At 37.8% G+C, this 17975-nt stretch overlaps 1 protein-coding gene across 2 annotated transcripts in view; it reads left to right on the top strand.

Annotated features, from left to right (window-relative positions):
• The window catches only part of ACTR2 (actin related protein 2), a 35250-nt gene that overhangs the window by 14008 nt on the left and 3267 nt on the right, over positions 1 to 17975 (top strand). For both annotated transcript variants that reach the window (XM_022597232.2, XM_089923090.1), the window contains exons 4-8: positions 2541 to 2613; positions 5690 to 5826; positions 7166 to 7315; positions 10951 to 11096; positions 15167 to 15299. In XM_022597232.2, the coding sequence (XP_022452940.1) occupies positions 2541 to 2613; positions 5690 to 5826; positions 7166 to 7315; positions 10951 to 11096; positions 15167 to 15299 (639 nt within the window). The remainder of the gene's footprint in view (positions 1 to 2540; positions 2614 to 5689; positions 5827 to 7165; positions 7316 to 10950; positions 11097 to 15166; positions 15300 to 17975) is intronic.

Genomic DNA, 17975 nt, shown 5'->3' with positions numbered 1-17975 from the left:
GTGAGAAAGCGAAAGGCCAGGGAGATAGAGGAGAGCTGGGAAAGGAGGTTGAAACGGCTAATGAGGTAGGCAGTTACAGAGAGCAGAAAGTCTACATTCTTAATAGTTTAGATAGGTAACTTTTCAAGGTTGTCTTTCATTTTGTTATATATGAGATAGAAACCTTTAATTGCTTTGTATTTTAGTAGCTTTCCAGATACTACTTAATGTAAATATCTTGTTTTACTCAGTGGCTATCTTTAGATGTTTATGGAAATTTTGGAAGATATTTAGAATTTTTATATTAAGTGTTTTAAATTTTTGAGATCATGGTTTTAGCTACAGAATCCATATCATTTCTTATGGTTCGTATTTTATTACTTTTTTCCCCTAGCCAACCCTAAAACTATGAAAGATGGGCTTTATTGTATTAGCTCATATTTTAATTGCATTTTACACTTTCTGGGTTTTTTTTGTTTTTGTTTTTTGCACGGGCCTCTCACTGTTGTGGCCTCTCCTGCTGCGGAGCACAGGCTCCGGACACACAGGCCCGGTGGCCATGGCTCATGGGATGTAATTTCTCCGAGGCACGTGGGATCCTCCCGGACCGGGGCACGAACCCGCGTCCCCTGCATCAGCAGGCTGACTCTCAACCACTGCGCCACCAGGGAAGCCCCATTTTACACTTTCTGAATGGTTTACAATCACTAATACTTTGTGATGGATAAGTAGTCATTTGTAATTGCTATTTATTTTTAGCAGTTCATTACAAAATCAGAGTGAAGAGATATTTTTGCATTAAATCAAAAGATTACTACACAAGGAAACCTTTCGGAAAGTAACATAATACCAGAATGAAAACCAAGTTTTCTTTCAAATGAAAAGTTAGGGAGATGACAGGTATAGTGTCATCCACTAACTAGCTATTTGACTAGGACACATATTTTTTTAATCTGCAAAAATGACAAGAATTAGTCTTACTGCACTCTAAGGTCTCATCTTTAGTTTAATGCTCTTTTTTACTCATGAGTGCAAATTTGGCTATGATTGATAATGCCCTACTTCAGTCTCATCCAGAAAGTTGTATTAGAACTATAGATACTTTTTAATGATCTTATAAGTAAAAACAAATTCTAACAGACTGTCAAGTTGATAAATGCAAATACAGTTGACCCTTGAACAATGCAGGGTTAGGGGTGCCAACCCCCCTCGGTCAGACATTTGTGTATAACTTTACATTTGGCCCTCTTTATTCCAGTTCTGCATCACTGGATTCAGCCAATCTCGGATCATGTAGTGGTATAGTATTTATTTACTGAAAAAAACCTGCAATTAAGTGGACCTGCGCAGTTCAAACCTGTGTTTTCAAGAGTCAACTGTATAGCATTACTCTTCCATTTTCATCCCTGTGGTGGGGGAATAAAGGATGATGGAGTAGAATACTACTTAGAATATCTAGTTGCTTAATTGATGAGTATGTGTTTCAGAGATGTAAAATTTATTTATGTATGTATTTTAGAATTTTTTTATTTTTTTAATTGAATTTTATTGAAGTATAGTTAATTTACAATGTTGTGTTAGTTTCAGGTGTACCGCACAGTGATTCAGTTTTGTTGGTTTTGGTTTTGTTTTTGGCTGTACCACGCTGTATGCGGGATCTTAGTTCCCTGACCAGGGATCGAACCTGTGCTCCCTGCAGTGGAAGCACGGAGTCCTAACTGCTGGACTGCAGGGAATTCCCCAGAGTTGTAAAATTTAAATTCTGTATAATTCTTATTGTGGTCAGTTGTAAAATTTCTAAATATGAGATATTCATAGCGGTAGTCAGCACTGCCAATCAAGGAATGCTCAGTGTAGATGACAGAGAAAATCCTATAGGATGTTCCCAGCCAACCTGCACTACAGAGAATGAGCATGGTTGGGAGCAGAGAGGGCATGAGGGAACTCCTCCCTGCAGTGTACCTTGGCAGAGAGTGGAACGCAGCCTTGGCTCCAGTGGGGAGGGCAGGCTCAGCTGCTGAGCATTCAGGATCTGCCAGCATTCAGGAGTTGCTGTGTTTATTTTTGTTTTCCTGCCCTACTGTTTTATTACCTTTTTTTTTTTTTTTTAACTGCTGGAGGTAGAGCCACAGTCTTTCTTGGCCCAGGTTGAGGGAGAGGGATGCGAAGGTAAGCAGTTAAGCAATTTCTATAGTTTGTCTTTAAATTAAAAGATATTTCCTTTAAGGGACATCAGTTGAGAAGAAAGGCTTGTTCAAAAGCAGAATGCTTTCTTTCACTCTAATTAGCCATTAACTAAAACACTTAGAAATCTTTGCTTTGTAGCACTTATGAAATGCTTGGGGACTTAGTGTGTATTCAAAAATCTGTCCCCCAAATTGGAGCTCTGTGACAGCAGGACTTCAGTAGAGGCAAAAAGAGCTAAAGAGAATGGAGGATTCTTTTGGGTTCTTTGATTCTATTTTGGATAGCTAATCCACTCTGACCATCAAGAAACCTTATACATACTTACTGTGTAATTTCTAAATACTAATTTTTTCCCTTTCCTTTTGCATTTTCAGGTAATGTTTGAAACTTACCAGTTTTCTGGAGTGTATGTAGCCATCCAGGCAGTTTTGACTTTGTATGCTCAAGGTAGGTGAAGCTTAACTTTTAGTATAATCAGTTCAGCAAATATTTATTAAATATGTTTGATGTCAGAGGAGTTTGATTTTTCGGTAAGTTGTAAGTCCCAGAAGAGCACAATATATATGTATTTATATTTATTCAAATATTTTAAATATTTATTCAGATATTTCCACAATTTCTAAAATTTGTCAAATAAAATATACACATTTTTATTTTCTTTACTAAACAATGAAAGACTTAGGAAAAAGAAACTTCTCAATTTTTTTAAAAGTAGAAGGTTCCCTCTTTTAGGCTATTTAAAGTAAAAAATGTTTTATAAAGTGGAGAATGAAAATGGAATTTGTCCTCAGAATTGGCAGTTAAAAAAAATAGAGCCAAAATGTTAGTATAAATCATGTTTGTCAAATACATAATAGATTAAATACAAAGGAAAAGGCAGACATTTGAGAGTGCCTTCCTAACTTTTGAGGTGGATTTAATGGAGGGGAGCTACTGTGTTTTCTTGGTACTGCCGTTAGTAACTGCCTTGCTGTCCATTGGGAATAAAATAGTAGCCATGTAGGGAGAACTCTTTATATCCTGATGGTCTTATTGAGAACTTAAGGGGCCATCAGATATGTGCTACAGAGTTTGTTAGGCACTTAAAATGTAAAGATGCCTCAAGGACTTAGAATCTAATGGGGAAAAGATACAGAAATTGATTCAGCATGTCAGAGAAGATTTCTGAAGGAGGTGACAATTAAGTCTCAAGCCTTAGTACTTAAGCAGTGTATGACAATACAGTTGACCCTTGAACAATGCTGGTTTGAACTGCATGAGTCCACTTATACATGAATATTTTTTAATAGTAAATACTGCAGTACATGGTCCATGGTTGGTTGAATCTGGGGATGTAGAGGAACCATGGATGCAGAGGGCCAATTATAAGTTATATGCACGTTAACCCCCGTGTTGTTCAGGGGTCATTTGTACTTGGGAAACTAATATTGTAGTGATCCATCTGATTCTACACATGCATGAGTAAAAATCACTTTTCAAAATACATACTGGGTTTTTAAACTGTCTTTACTACTACATATAGATACTAAGAAAGTACTTGGGGAGAATTAAATTTTTAAATAGGCTTTATTCATTCGCCAAGTGTAGCATGTGCCTCGATTTCTGTTTAGTGCAGAGGATACGGCAGTGAGTAAAGTAAGCTGCTCCGTAAGCTACGTGTGATTAGTGCTCGTCTGCACCTAGGTAATTTTGTTTCATTTTTTTTTTAAAGTAAATTTCAGGAATTATTTTAGAAAATACTTTGGAAAAATAGATACTAAAAATTTTGAATCTAAGCTTTGAAATTGGTGATAATAGTTGCATTTAGGGAGTGGGGATGGGACACTTCTGCTGAAATGATATTTTGTTTTAATTGAATGAAATTTACCTTAACAGATTTTTCTAGCAGTATTCATAAATTTATTTCTGTCCAAGGAGAAGATACCCTCTTTTAATTCCTGATACTTAGCTATTTTTGTTTAACTGTTGAATTCTTAATTTTAAGAAATCATAGTCCAGTAATACTAATCAAAAGAACTCTAAGCCGTGGAAAAATTCTCCTTCTTAAACAAGGTGACTAGTGCTAACCAGTTAAACCAAAAAAAGTAAGAAGCAGCATTCGGAGCCAGGGAAGGTTTTTGAATAAGAGAGAGGTAACACAGTGATTCAGGAAAGTATGTTTGACTGCATTTTGCAGACAGGATTGAGGGGAATAACAAATCATGGAGTCTGGGCTGGAAGTTAAAGTGGTCAGGGAAGGTATAAATGGAAAGGTAAGAACTAGGTTGAGCTTTAAAGAATCCTTAGGAATGAAGTGGAAAGAATGAATAATCCAGTGACAGAAGGGTGTGGCACTGGAATCCGGTCAAATACGTAAGGGAAAGGCCAGTATGTAACCTAGTGGGAGTGTAGAAAATAAGGTGAGGTTGGATGGGAAGGTCTATTTGGAAAATAAAATATGTAAATTGCTGCTTTAGTTGATATTACTGGGAGTATTTTTGAATTAATGATATTGTGGATTCTTCTTTTTTACAATAGAAAGTCTCTTGTTTAAAAGAATGCAACCTTAAGAGGCAGTGTATGATTTTTATGAAACTTAAAAAATCAGTCAAGGAAAAACAGATTATATCAACTTCAGTAGGAGGTGGTTTGAATAAACGTATTCCAAGATAAATCAGTTACTTAGTGCATAATGAGAAAGAGGGATGGGACAGGGATGGGACAATGATAAAAGAATGCTTGAGCAAATTGTAGATAATGCATATTCTGGTTAAAATTTTTTTTGTTGTTAAAAATATTATTAGACTATTAAAAACTACTAGAAAACATGAGTCAGAAAAAGTTTTGTCTTTCCTGAATTAACCCTGACACAAAAGGTGAAACAGTAATTTGCAGCCATTTATAGTTTTAAATAGCACTTATGAGAAACAAGGCAGCTTCTTTGCTGTTTTTTAAGACGTTTAACTGACATTGTCTTTTTGGTTTCTGGTGAATAATTGAAATGATCCTTCGGCTAGTCAAGATGAATTGTTCTCAGATTTCTAGCTATCTAGTATCAACAAATTTTCCAAACACAGTTTTGTCATATGACAAAAATAATAGTAAAGAACTAGATTATTTCAACAGGTTCACTATCAACTTGTGTAATATTTACCTTTCACAATGGTTTTCGTAAAAGTTATCCATGATGCTCTAGAAAATTTTACTCTAAGGGAATTCAGGGATCCAGATTAAGTTGGAAGGAAAAATAAAGACCATGTTGTATTTTTCAGTCCTAGGTCTGAAAAATAGTCCTAGGGCTATCTCCTGGGGCAGCCCATGATTAGACTAAAAGTCTCACAGGAGGCATGTGAGAGAACACTGACTTTAGTGTCTGTGTGTTTGAAATAAGCTGCAAAATAAGCAAATAATAAAGAAATGCTGGCTTTTAGACCATTCTGGTTGGTGACGTTTCTAGTTTGGTTTCTTTACCAATATTTGAAATTTGCTGGCTTTGATTTTTCTGATTTGGCTTTTTATTTACAACCTCATTGCTCTTCCACAGGCTTATTAACTGGAGTAGTGGTGGACTCTGGAGATGGTGTGACTCACATTTGCCCAGTGTATGAAGGCTTTTCTCTCCCTCACCTTACCAGGAGACTGGATATTGCTGGGAGGGATATTACCAGATATCTTATCAAGGTAAGCAAAAAAAAAAAAATATCATAGAATTAGATTTTGTAGTTTTGTGTGTACCAACTTAACACAAAATTAAATGTATCATCTCAGGATTCTAGCTAATCTGCACCACCAGAGGAGTGGCCCAGTTCATTATTCATATAAAATCCATGAGATTCACACACGTGATCTCTTGTATACTAATGAGAGTTCATCATTACATAATTATATTTACTATTCCCAAGGAATGGGTAGAGAGGTATTTCAAAGATGGAGGAAGACTCTAAAACTTCCTTGAACAACCTAGGCAACCTTTCTGCCATAAGACCTTCCTTTGAACAGGTGGATGATAAAGTGTACTTGTGAATATAATTAGTTACAATTTTCTTTAAAACATTGCTGGATAAAGTATATAAGGCCACTATTTGGAGGCATGTGGGTTTTTTGTAATGTGGAAAAAAAGGGTTTAGAATGTCGTCTGTACCAGAATTCTGTAGTTAGTGTATCCTCTCCAGGTCAGTCAGTGGCTCTCAGTTGGGGATAATGCTACCCCCCAGGGACATTTTGCAGTGTCTGGAGACATTTTTTGGTTGTTACAGCTTTGCAGGAAGGCTGCTAAACATCCTACAATTAACAGGGCATCCCCTGCAACTAAGAATTGTAAGGTCCGATATGTCATTGGTGCTGCTGTGAAGAGACTGTTCTAGGATGAAATCTGTGCAATAAATTAGGTTGCATTAAGTCTTCACCTTGACATTGGGTTCCTTTAATCTCATTTAAAGTAATAATAAGATTGTTAATGAGAATTATAATACTCTCATTCTAAGCCAAAATCCTACTCGAAGGTGACTACCAAAGGAGTGCCCAAGGGATTTCTTTTGAGCATAAGCACAAAGATAAGGGGATTTGTTTTCTTAAGTTTTTATATGAAAATGTGGTTTATGATGCATATTATGTGGGTTTTTTTTTTTTTAACAAATGCTATTGCCCATCTAATATTTGTCAGACATAATAGAAGTTAGGGATAAAACTTTGTTAAGACCTGGGGTCTTTCATGAATATGGTATTGATTGAGCAAATTGCAGAATTACAGGAGTCCAGTGTAAAGTATTATTTATTAATAGATATTTTGCTCATTTTGGCCATTTATTATTCATGAACTGTTAATTCTGTCTCTCTGTGAAACTGAAATATAAATCCTATTATGGCAAGTAATATTCCCATTTCTGAAATAGTAAGAGCTAAGGCTTCACTGCCCATTGCATTTGGTATTGATGTGACATATTTAGAGAGCATTAATCGCTTTTGCAGAGTTGAACTCATTCAGATTACTTGTGGATTTACTGCTATTTTTTTGTACCAGCTGCTTCTGTTGCGGGGCTACGCCTTCAACCATTCTGCTGATTTTGAAACAGTTCGCATGATTAAAGAAAAATTGTGTTATGTGGGGTATAATATTGAGCAAGAGCAGAAACTGGCCTTAGAAACTACAGTATTAGTTGAATCTTACACAGTAAGTATTTCCAGTGTATAATATATATGTGGTTTTAAAATGGACAACTTTGGCTATTGGTGTATGCTTAAGGAGGTTTTCTTGGAATCCAGTATTTTTGGTTTGGGTTGTTATAATATGTATATGTGTGATCTTTAATGTCTTTCTACATTATGATTCTATGATTTAATTATTTTAGGATACCGTATAACATGAAATAAGGCAAGAATCATGTATTGCTTTTCTACTTTAGGATGCAGTTAGATGTGAGATATTATTTTGAGATTCTAGTACCTGGAATAGCATTTTTCAGGATGGGTTTCACGTAATGTTATTTCTGTGAGATGTTAATAGGTATTTCACAAAAATTAAAATGGGGGCTACATTTTCAGGTAAGTTTGGGAGAGAGTTGATTTCACTTTATTAAAGGACTTCTCAGAGCCTTTGATATGCTGATTTGTACATGACTGCAGTAATTCCTCAGCATTTCATGGGGCTGGTGTTCTGAGATACTTTGGGAAGTGGTCATCCTATAGGATGGCTTTTATAATTCAGTAGGTGGCAGTCTTCCTGACTTAGTATTTTCTTAATGAGATGTTCAAAACAAATGTTAACTTGAAATTGAAACTGATGAGACTTAGAACCTAGTTATAGTTTACACTAGGGGAGTTGATCCTCCCTGAATTTTTAATGTATTGCTGTCTTTAAGTCTGTCATTCATCTGGGTATAAAGTACTTCCACATTGCATCTTTGATCAATGCACCTGGAGACATTTTTTGGTTGTTACAGCTTTGCAGGAAGGCTGTTAAACATCCTACAATGAACAGGGCATCCCCTGCAACTAAGAATTGTAAGGTCCAATATGTCATTGGTGCTGCTAGGATCTAGTAGTTATTAAAATGAAATTGAGTGATAGGCAATAAAAGCAAGTATTCTTAAACCATTTGATTCATATAAACTCAACCTATCACAAATGTGTACATAATAGTCATTTAAAAAATAATTATAGGGACTTCCCTGGTGGTCTAGCAGTTAAGACTCCGTGCTTCCATATGGGTGGCTAGTGGGAAGCTGCTGCATAGCACAAGGAGATCAGCTGGATGCTTTGTGATGACCTAGAGGAGTGGGATAGGGAGGGTGGGAGGGAGGATCAAGAGGGAGGGGATATGGGGATATATGTATACATATAGCTGATTCACTTCGTTGTACAGCAGAAACTAATACAACATTGTAAAACAATTATACGCCAATAGAGATATTTTAAAAAAAAAGAAAAACGGTTACCAGGGGATAAGGTGGGGGAGGGATAAATTGGGAAATTGGGATTGACATATACACACTACTATATATAAAATAGGTAACTAATAAGGACTTACTATATAGCATAGGCTACTCTATTCAGTACTCTGTAATGACGTGTATGGTAAGAGAGTCTAAAAAAGAGTAGGTATATGTATAACTGGTTCACTTTGCTGTACACCTGAAGCTAACACAGCATTGTAAATCAACTGTACTCCGATAAAAATTATTTTTTTAAAAATTGGAAAAAAAAAAAAAAGACTGTGCTTCCACTGCAGGGGGCATGGGTTTGATCCCTGGACGGGGAACTAAAGATCGTGTATGCCACATGGTACAGCCAAAAGAAAACAAAAACAAAAATAAATGAATAGGGACTTCCCTGGTGGCACAGCGGTTAAGAATCCACCTGCCAATGCAGGGGACGTGGGTTCGAGCCCTGGTCCGGGAAGATGCCACGTGCCGTGGAGCAGCTAAGGCCTTGAGCCACGACTACTGAGCTCGTGCCACAACTACTGAAGCCCGTGCGCCTAGAGCCCGTGCTCTGCAACAAGAGAAGCCACCGCAATGAGAAGCCCGCACACCGCAACAAAGAGTAGCCCCCGCTCGCCGCAGCTAGAGAAAGCCCGCGCACAGCAGTGAAGACCCAACGCAGCCAAAACTAAATAAATCAAAAAGAAAGAAAAAAATAATTATAAATTTTTATAAGTTATATTGTTTAATTTTAGAAGATACTGATCCAAATAGTCAATAAGTCAGTACTTTGCAACTTAATGATCTCCAGATTTGCTCTGGGGATTCTTTCCTGAAGCCTTCTTGGCAGTTACCCTAGATTTATAATTTGTCACCTACCTGACTTTGGAAGAAAGTGTCATGAGGCAGAGGATAAGGGAACTAGAAGTGTAAGACATATTTTATTTATTCTCCTTTCTCAGAGAGTTTGAGGTAGGTTACAAAAATACATGCAACAAATAAACAGTGAACTGATGAGTAAATGAAGAGGGATAAGAGTGGACAAATAAAGGAAAGGGTAAGATTTGGTGCAAAGAAATGGGAAGCATACAGTTTTAACAGTTCCAAGAGGTAGTTCCTAGGGTCGGTGACCCCAGGCTGGCCTGCAAATAGAGCTTTGAGAAGAGCCACACCATCAGAGGCTGGAAGGGCCAGGTACAGAGGTTTTGGTAACAGTAGTGTGCCATGTGAAGTTTTTCCATGTATCTTGGGGTGATTTCAAGTTTGGGTTTTAAAGTTTATTTTTTTTAAGGGTAAATTTTGTTTTAAAGACATTGATGTGATTTATAAAAAGATAATTTTGGAGTGATTGCTTTGCACATACTTGTAAACAATCATAGCAAACGGGGGTAAATGTCTTAAGGAACTTGCTTCATGATGCTTTGTCATATTGGAAAGTCAGTTTTGGAATCTAAAGATAATTATTTTAATTATGTTATTTTAAACAAATATACTGTTAGAAATGTTAATGTAAAACTAATTCTGGTATGTCGTACAGAAATGTGTCCAATGCCAGCGTATACAAGCATGCTTGTTACTTAGGTCAATTCAGTGAATTGTGAGGGAGTTTTTGTTTAACATTTCTCATTTAATTAAATATAAACATGATGTAACTTAAGAGTTTTCTGCACAAGGTCATGTTGTAATGGTATCTGACCAGTTGTTTAAATCTCATTTTCTTAAAATTATATTTATTCATTATCATTTAAAATTTAATAGGACCTAGTAAGTGGGATACAACAGAATTGCCCAATAAATAGTCTAGGTCAGTATTCTTTAAGTTTTCTTAATCATACAATTTTTTTAGATTAAATGATTTGACAGAAGTTTCACACGTGATATAAAGTGTTTTGATGACAAAATAATAAAGTTTCCCAGAGTAATTACTTGGTGAAAGAAATTACTTAAAATTTTTAATTGAATTTGTCTGTGCTCCATGGTAAAAATATCCATAAACTCACAAATGTGTTAAAATGATGAGCAACACTGACCCCAGCAAAAATCCAATTGCCATGGGCGATCAGTGCCACCTGTAGTGCTCACCTGCACACACCAGTGGACCATGACACACTCGTGCGTTGGCGAATCCTCCAAGAAATTCCTCCTATTTGGGGCCGTGACATACCATTTTAAAAGCAGAACATAGCATGATAATAAAAACAATTATTTTGATGTATTTAATTTACCTTTTTTGTCTTTTTTCAAAAATGTATTTTCAGAGAAATATATTGCTGATAATGATTTTGGTTCTAGAACAGGTGTTTATAAGCTTATAAGTACTAACATCTAAAGAGCACTAGGAACTTTTAAAATCTTTTGCTGATACCTGATTGTTCTTGGTTTCTAGCTCCCAGATGGCCGCATTATCAAAGTTGGGGGAGAGAGATTTGAAGCACCAGAAGCTTTGTTTCAGCCTCACTTGATCAATGTTGAGGGAGTAGGTGTTGCTGAATTGCTTTTTAACACAATCCAGGCAGCTGACATCGATACCAGGTACATTAGAAATTGTTGTTTCAAAGTTATTTATCAGAAATAGATGGAATAGGGCTTCCCTGGTGGTGTAGTGGTTGAGAGGCCGCCTGCCGATGCAGGGGACACGGGTTCGTGCCCTGGTCCGGGAAGATCCCACATGCCGCGGAGCGCCTGGGCCTGTGAGCCATGGCCGCTGAGCCTGCGCGTCTGGAGCGTGTGCTCCGCAATGGGAGAGGCCACAACAGTGAGAGGCCCGCGTACCGCAAAAAAAAAAAAAGAAAAGAAATAGATGGAATATAAATAGCTAGAATGACCAAGTTGTCTGTTGTCTCACTCAGGTTTCTGATAGGATGACACTGGTTGTTGAACAGCATATATCATTGTGTCTCAGGTGCCTCTTTAATCTTACTTTGAAATAGTTTAAATGTTGAAAGTTGCGAGAATAGAATAGAGAACTCCTATACACGATCCAGTTTTCCATTTTACTGATTTTAACATTCTGCATGTTTGTGTGCTCTCTCTCTTTTCTTTCTTGAGCCATTTGAGTAGGTTGTATGCATAAGTCCTCTTTACTGCTTAATATTCACTTTGTATTTCTTAGGAATGAGGCTATTCTCTTACAGCCACAGTGCATTATTGAGTTCTGGGGATTGATTGCTGACATACTTTTATCTACCATCTGTATTTCAGTTTTGTTCACTGTCCCAATAATGTCCTTTATACAGTTTTTCTTTTCTCCAGTAAAGGATCAAATCTAAGGTCACACATTGTATTTAGTCGTCATGTCTCTTAGTCACCTTTTATCTATTATAGTTCCTCAGTCTTTTATGACATTGATATCCCTGCAGAGTACAATTTGGGTTTGAATGTTTTCTCATGATTAGATTTAGATTGTGCATTTTTGGCTAGAACAGTACTTAAGTGATGTGTCCTTCTCAGGTTATCACATCCAGAGTGATGTCTGTTTGCTCCGAATTGGTGATATTGGTGTTAAACTCTTAATGAAGTTTCCTATTTTCTCCACTGTGTACGTTTTCTTTTTTTTTCCTTTCCTGACTTTTAAGTAATTTGTGGGAAGATACTTTGAGACTGTGTAAATCTCCTGTTCCTCATCAAACTCTGGCCCCCACCCCTTTTGGCGTCTGTTGATGATTCTTGCCTAAATCCATTTTTATTGTGGTGGTTGCAAAAAGGTGATTTTTTTTCTCATTCTGTCATTCTGTATTTATTAGTTGGCATTCTGGCATAAAGAAGTCCTTTTCCTTTCTCCCTTGTTTTGTTTGTTGATTATCAGTATGGTCTCATGATTTTATTTGGTGGATTATAATTTATTACTGCCTTATTTCATTTTGGTGCTAAATTGTTCCTGATATCGCCTGTGAGAGCCCCTTCAAGCAAGCTGCTGTGTCCTTTGATGTGCCCTCATCTCTTTTTGAGCACATTCTACTTCATTCTGTTTTGTGGCACAGGATATTCCTGGCTCATCTTTAATTTTGTTTTCTGAATAGGTAGTGAAAACTATACAAAAAAGTATACTCAGAAGTATTACTCTCCCCACCCCTTGTCTTTCACCCTAGTCCTCCTCCCTCTTTTTTATTTTCTTGCACAAAAGGTAGCAGACTGTAAATACTCCTTTGCACTTTGCTTTTTTCACTTAATGTGTTTGAAACAAGCTTTTTTTTTTAATGTCTAAAACTGCCTTCTTTTTATACGGCAGGTTTTTATTATCCGTTTTATACACGTGTGTATGTATGTCAGTCCCAATCTCCCAATTCATCCCCTGCCCCGCCCCCGCTTTCCCTCCTTGGTGTCCACACGTTTGTTCTCTACATCTGCCACTTCCTAGGGGTTGTCCTTATTCTTTGTTCCAGTTGCATTCTTTTTTCCAGTGTGATAATGCAGTGATAATGCTGCATTTAATAACCTTGTGCACACTGTATCTTTGTATTGTTGGGCATATATATTCTGAAAAAATGTCTGGGGGGAATAGTTGGGTTGAAGGATAAATGTGTGTGGTTTTGTTATTGCTCAGTCCCCTTCTATGAAAGTTGTACCCTTTCTTTTTCCCACCAGTCATATATGAGGGCACCTGTGTCCCCAACAGCTTGTTCACACAGTTTTTCAGCATTTTACTTTTATGCCAAGTCTAATGAGTGAGAAATGATATCTTAATGTAGTTTTAATTTGCGTTTCTCTTAAGATTGAAGTTGAATATATTTTTCTATGTCTAGGGCCATTTTTATATCTTATCCTGGTGAATTATCTGTTCGTGGCTTTTGCCTGTTCTATGGAATTAAAAAAAAATGTTTTCTCTCAGTTTTTGAAAAAGTTCTTTTTATATTAGCTCTGTGATATCTATTGCAGACAGTTTGTCATTTTTCATTTGTCTCTTATGGTGTTTTTGGCCATACAAAATTTTGTTTTTATTTAGTTATATAAAAAGATTTATAATCTTTTATTGCATCTAGAGTTTGAGTCATAGTTTAGAAAGCTCTCCTTTGTACTCAAGTTATTGAGAAATTCACTCAGAAGCATTTTATTAAGCAAGTGTTTGCCTACTTCTTTATTTAACCCTGAATGAAATAACCCCCTAATTTTTGTGGGCTGGCTGGGGAACAGGCTGGTAATGGAAATTAATAAAAATAGCAGTTGGCTTATAAAAAGCTATAAATCTAATGGAAGATGATCAAAAATCTCATCTAGACTTCATAATTATGATAAATTCTTATGGTAGGGATTGGGTAGATGCTTTTGTCCCTTGATTTAATGATCACTAATAGCAAAATTATATTTCAAAGTGCATTCCTGTTGGTAGTGATTAAAGTTTTGATGTTCCTAAAGCAATGGAGTGAGGTTCAGTACCCTCTCCACGTTGCTAGCACTGGAAAGCAGCACAACTCAGATTTTGTTTTGCATGTCCTGTGTGTTGAAAGCATACATGTAAATGCTCATGGGGGGCTTCCCTGGTGGCGCAGTGGTTAAGAATCCGCCTGCCAATGCAGGGGACACGGGTTCGAGCTCTGGTCCGGGAAGATCCCACACGCTGCGGAGCAACTAAGTCCGTGCGCCACAACTACTGAGCCTGCACTCTAGAGCCTGTGAGTCACAACTACTGAAACCTGCGTGCCTAGAGCCTGTGCTCGGCAACCAGAGAAGACACCGCAATGAGAAGCCCGTGCACTGCAACGAAGAGTAGCCCCTGCTCGCCACTAGAGAAAGCCTGTGCACAGCAACGAAGACCCAGTGCAGCCAAAAAATAAATAAATAAAAATAAATTAATTTAAAAAATAAAATAAAAATAAATGCTCATGGGCACTTACCACATGTAGCTATACCTCAACAACTTAGTTTATGTCACACTCATGTGCATACTTCTGCAATTAAATACAATACAGAACTTCTTCTAGAAGCTAGAATTATAATAGCCTGAGCCTTTGAGAACCTGAAAGTAAGTAAAAACCTGGAAGTGAGCTTGAATGAGGCCAAAATGGATGTGACTTAGCTCCTGAGTTTTACTAGGAGAAGAGTTCCTCAGACCCTCACTTCAGATGATGTTACTTTTACTACATATGCGGTTATTTTAGATTTGATTATCTGGTATCATGACCAACAGCATATTTAAGGAAGAAAGCGAGGACTGCTCTAAGAAGCAAGCACATCAATCTAACCAAAAATAGTGGCTGACGGCCTCAAAGCAAAGGAGCAAAGCAAGAACTGGAATCGTGGTAGAATATGGTTAATTATAGTAAACAACCACATCTAAGTGGCTCCATGGAAGCACTGTGATAGCACAGTCCAAATACTGCAGGTTTGTAATGTAAACTGGTCATTACTAAAAGACTCAATTACATTTGCAAGAAAATGTTATGTGCTTTAGAAGTATTGTTATCAAAATGCTAATAATTTTATATATAAAGAGGGTTTATTATCTATTAACAGTAGTAATAGCAAACATTCAGTCTTGTGGTTTACATGTTGAATTTTATTTAATTCTCCCAGCAGCCACCTGAGGCTGATGTAAATAAAAGCAACTCTGAGATACTGTTTTCCTAATCTGAAACCCCTAATGAATACCTATTGTGTTTTTCTAGATCTGAATTCTATAAGCACATTGTGCTTTCTGGAGGGTCTACTATGTACCCTGGGCTGCCATCACGGTTGGAACGAGAGCTTAAACAGCTTTACTTAGAACGAGTGTTGAAGGGAGATGTGGAAAAACTTTCTGTAAGTATCAGTCAATAATCCAACTGTTAACATACTTTTAAAACCCTGTAAAATAGTTTGTGACTCTTGACAGCCACCAGAGGGAGCAAGAAGTCTTTCTAAACAAATTCCTAATGCAGTCTAGTATAGCCTTGAAGAGGTAGGAAGAAGTAAATGGTTCAAGATGAACTTTGTCTCAGAGCGGTCCTAGTGCCGGGGCACCTCTGTATTCAGTGTATCGAGGCACCTGGGCCCAGGGTCAGATGTTTTGGTTCATCTGTAACAAACAGCCTGGAGCCAGAGGTGTCTGTAAGTATATGGGAAGAACCTGTTGTACTATGGGGAGAGAAAGACCCCTTTGGGTTTGTTTTTTTTTTACTTGTTTTTTTAATATGTAGTCAGCATTCAGTGCTACTCTTGGACTGTCTCATGTTTCTGACTGAGTTATTTTCTGGCTGTTTCTTGCATATGTCTTATCTCCCCAATCAGATTGTAAACAACACCGTGTCTCCAGTTCTTTTGCATCCCCGTCAACTATCATAGCTCTTGAAACAGACTTTAATTGGTAGTTGTTGGTGTGTAGAGTAGGAAGAAATTTTTAAACTAGTACGTAACAGTTGGTGGTTATTTGGCATTGATTTTTTTTCTACAAACCCTGGACTGTGTGAAGCATACTATACATACTATGCACTCAATTAAGAGTCGTTTAATTCTAAATTAATCTCTGAGGTTCATCTCACCAACTTTGATCAGTTTATGTAATGAGATTACATCCTACAGAGGGCTGTATGTATTAGAGACACTATGTCACATCTTTTATTTGTGACTCAAATTGTTGAAATTAAATTGTGTATGGACTCATACATTAAACAAATTAAAAGACTCAAAAGGAGCCATGTTGTCTAAGTACTTCACTCATTTGTCTGACTTTGAGTATACATATAATTTAAAATCAGTCTCAGATGATTATTTAGCAAGTGCTTCTTGAACTCCTTCTAGGTGCCAAACACTTGTCTAGATGGTGGGAGAAACAAAACAGTGGTGAACAAAACCAAAAATCCCCGCGTTTAGTCTGTGAATAATATATCAGTAGTAATAAGCACTATGGAGAAGTCAGGTTAGGGGCTAGAGAGCGGGCAGTGATTGGGGGAGACGGTGTGCTCCTTTGTGTAGTGTGATCAGAGAAGTACTCCCGTGAGATAAGATAACTTTTGAGCAAAGACCTGAACGGAGTGAGCCAGTGGGCAGCCTGACTCTCTGGGGGGAAGAATCTTCCAGGCAGGAAGAGCCCCAAGTTGGTGGGAGTGTGCAGGAGTGGCTGGAGCAGAGTAAGCAAGGGCGGGGGCTGGGAGGTGAGCTCAGAAAGGTAGTCAGGATGTAAGTCTTATTCAGCCACAGGGAAGAGTTTGGCTTTCCTCCTATTGAGGAAGGAGGATCTTGTGCAGAGATGGTAGGATCTGACTTGTTTAAAGGATCATTAAGTCTGGGTGGTGAATAGATTGTTGAGGGAAGGGAGGAGGAAAGGTGAAATCACAAGACAGGTTAGGAGGCTCTGAGAGGAGGAAGGAGCTGGGAGAGGTTTTATAAGATAGATGAGGAGGTGTGAAGTGGTGTCTTGCAGAGTGCAAGAGAGAAGAGAAATGTCACGGGATTGCCGAGCAGCACTGAGGGGCTCAGCTGAGGTAACGTTTAAAGCTAGATGTTGAGTTTCTCCGACACGTGTTCAGTTGCTTGAAGGCAGGGGCAGAGCAAGAGAGTTGATCACCCGAGTTGGTGTTCTGTCAAGTGAGGGAAAGACAGAATCACTGAGGATGATGTCAGGACATGGTGGAGAGAGCACGCACACGTGCCACAGAGCAGGTATGAGGAGGAATAACCTGGGCATCTATAGCTGCCCTGGGCAAAGAGGGGTGGTGGATGGAATAGTCAGATAGGATGAGTTTCTGAGTGGTGTGGAGTTGCATGGAGGAGGGAGAGAACAGTGAACAAGAATTACTGTTACCAACCTCCAGAGTTAGGCAGGTAGTGAGAGAGAGAAATAGCAGCCAGTTGAGAAAGCTGCAGGGGCAGTGGTGTCCTCAGGGGCTAGCCAGGTGTCCCTGAGAGCGGGGTTGCCAAACCATAGCCCTGGACCAAACCTGGCTGTTTTATAAAGTTTTTTGGAAAACAGCCAGACCCATTCTTTTGTCATATAATATGTTACCTATTGTCACATATTGTCTCTGGCTGCCTTTAGGTGTTGCCAGAGAGACCTGCAGAGCCTCAAGTACTTAGTCTCTGGTCCGTTGCAGAAAAAGTTTGCTGACCCCTGCCAAAGAGTAAAAAAGTAACTAGAACAGTTAGAACAGTAGGTTAGCCTCAGAATTAATAAGTAAACAGATGTTTTTCTATGTCATGTGTTATGACAGATCCTACGGTTCATTTATGTGATGTAAAGACAATGTAGAATGACATAGTTATTTTGAGTCTTTTTGTGGGATTTGTGACTTTGTAAATAAAACTGCTGTTTCATTTTGAGGTTTCTCTTTCAGCTGTTGACTGACCTACAGATGGAGGTCTTTGTTAGACAGTTAATAGTGGCTCCTGCTTGTCTTTAATTTTGGTTACTGTGTTCATTTTTTCCAACATCCTCATAATTTATTTTGACCGTATTAGGCCTTGTTTATTTTGAGAACATTTCGTTTGAATTTGAGAGAA

The sequence above is a fragment of the Delphinapterus leucas genome, chromosome 13 (genome assembly GCF_059928025.1).
Source record: "Delphinapterus leucas isolate spDelLeu-1000000601 "Yukka" chromosome 13, BTC_Dleu_Yukka2, whole genome shotgun sequence".
NCBI lineage: Eukaryota > Metazoa > Chordata > Mammalia > Artiodactyla > Monodontidae > Delphinapterus > Delphinapterus leucas.
This window is presented reverse-complemented; position numbering and strand designations above follow the sequence as displayed.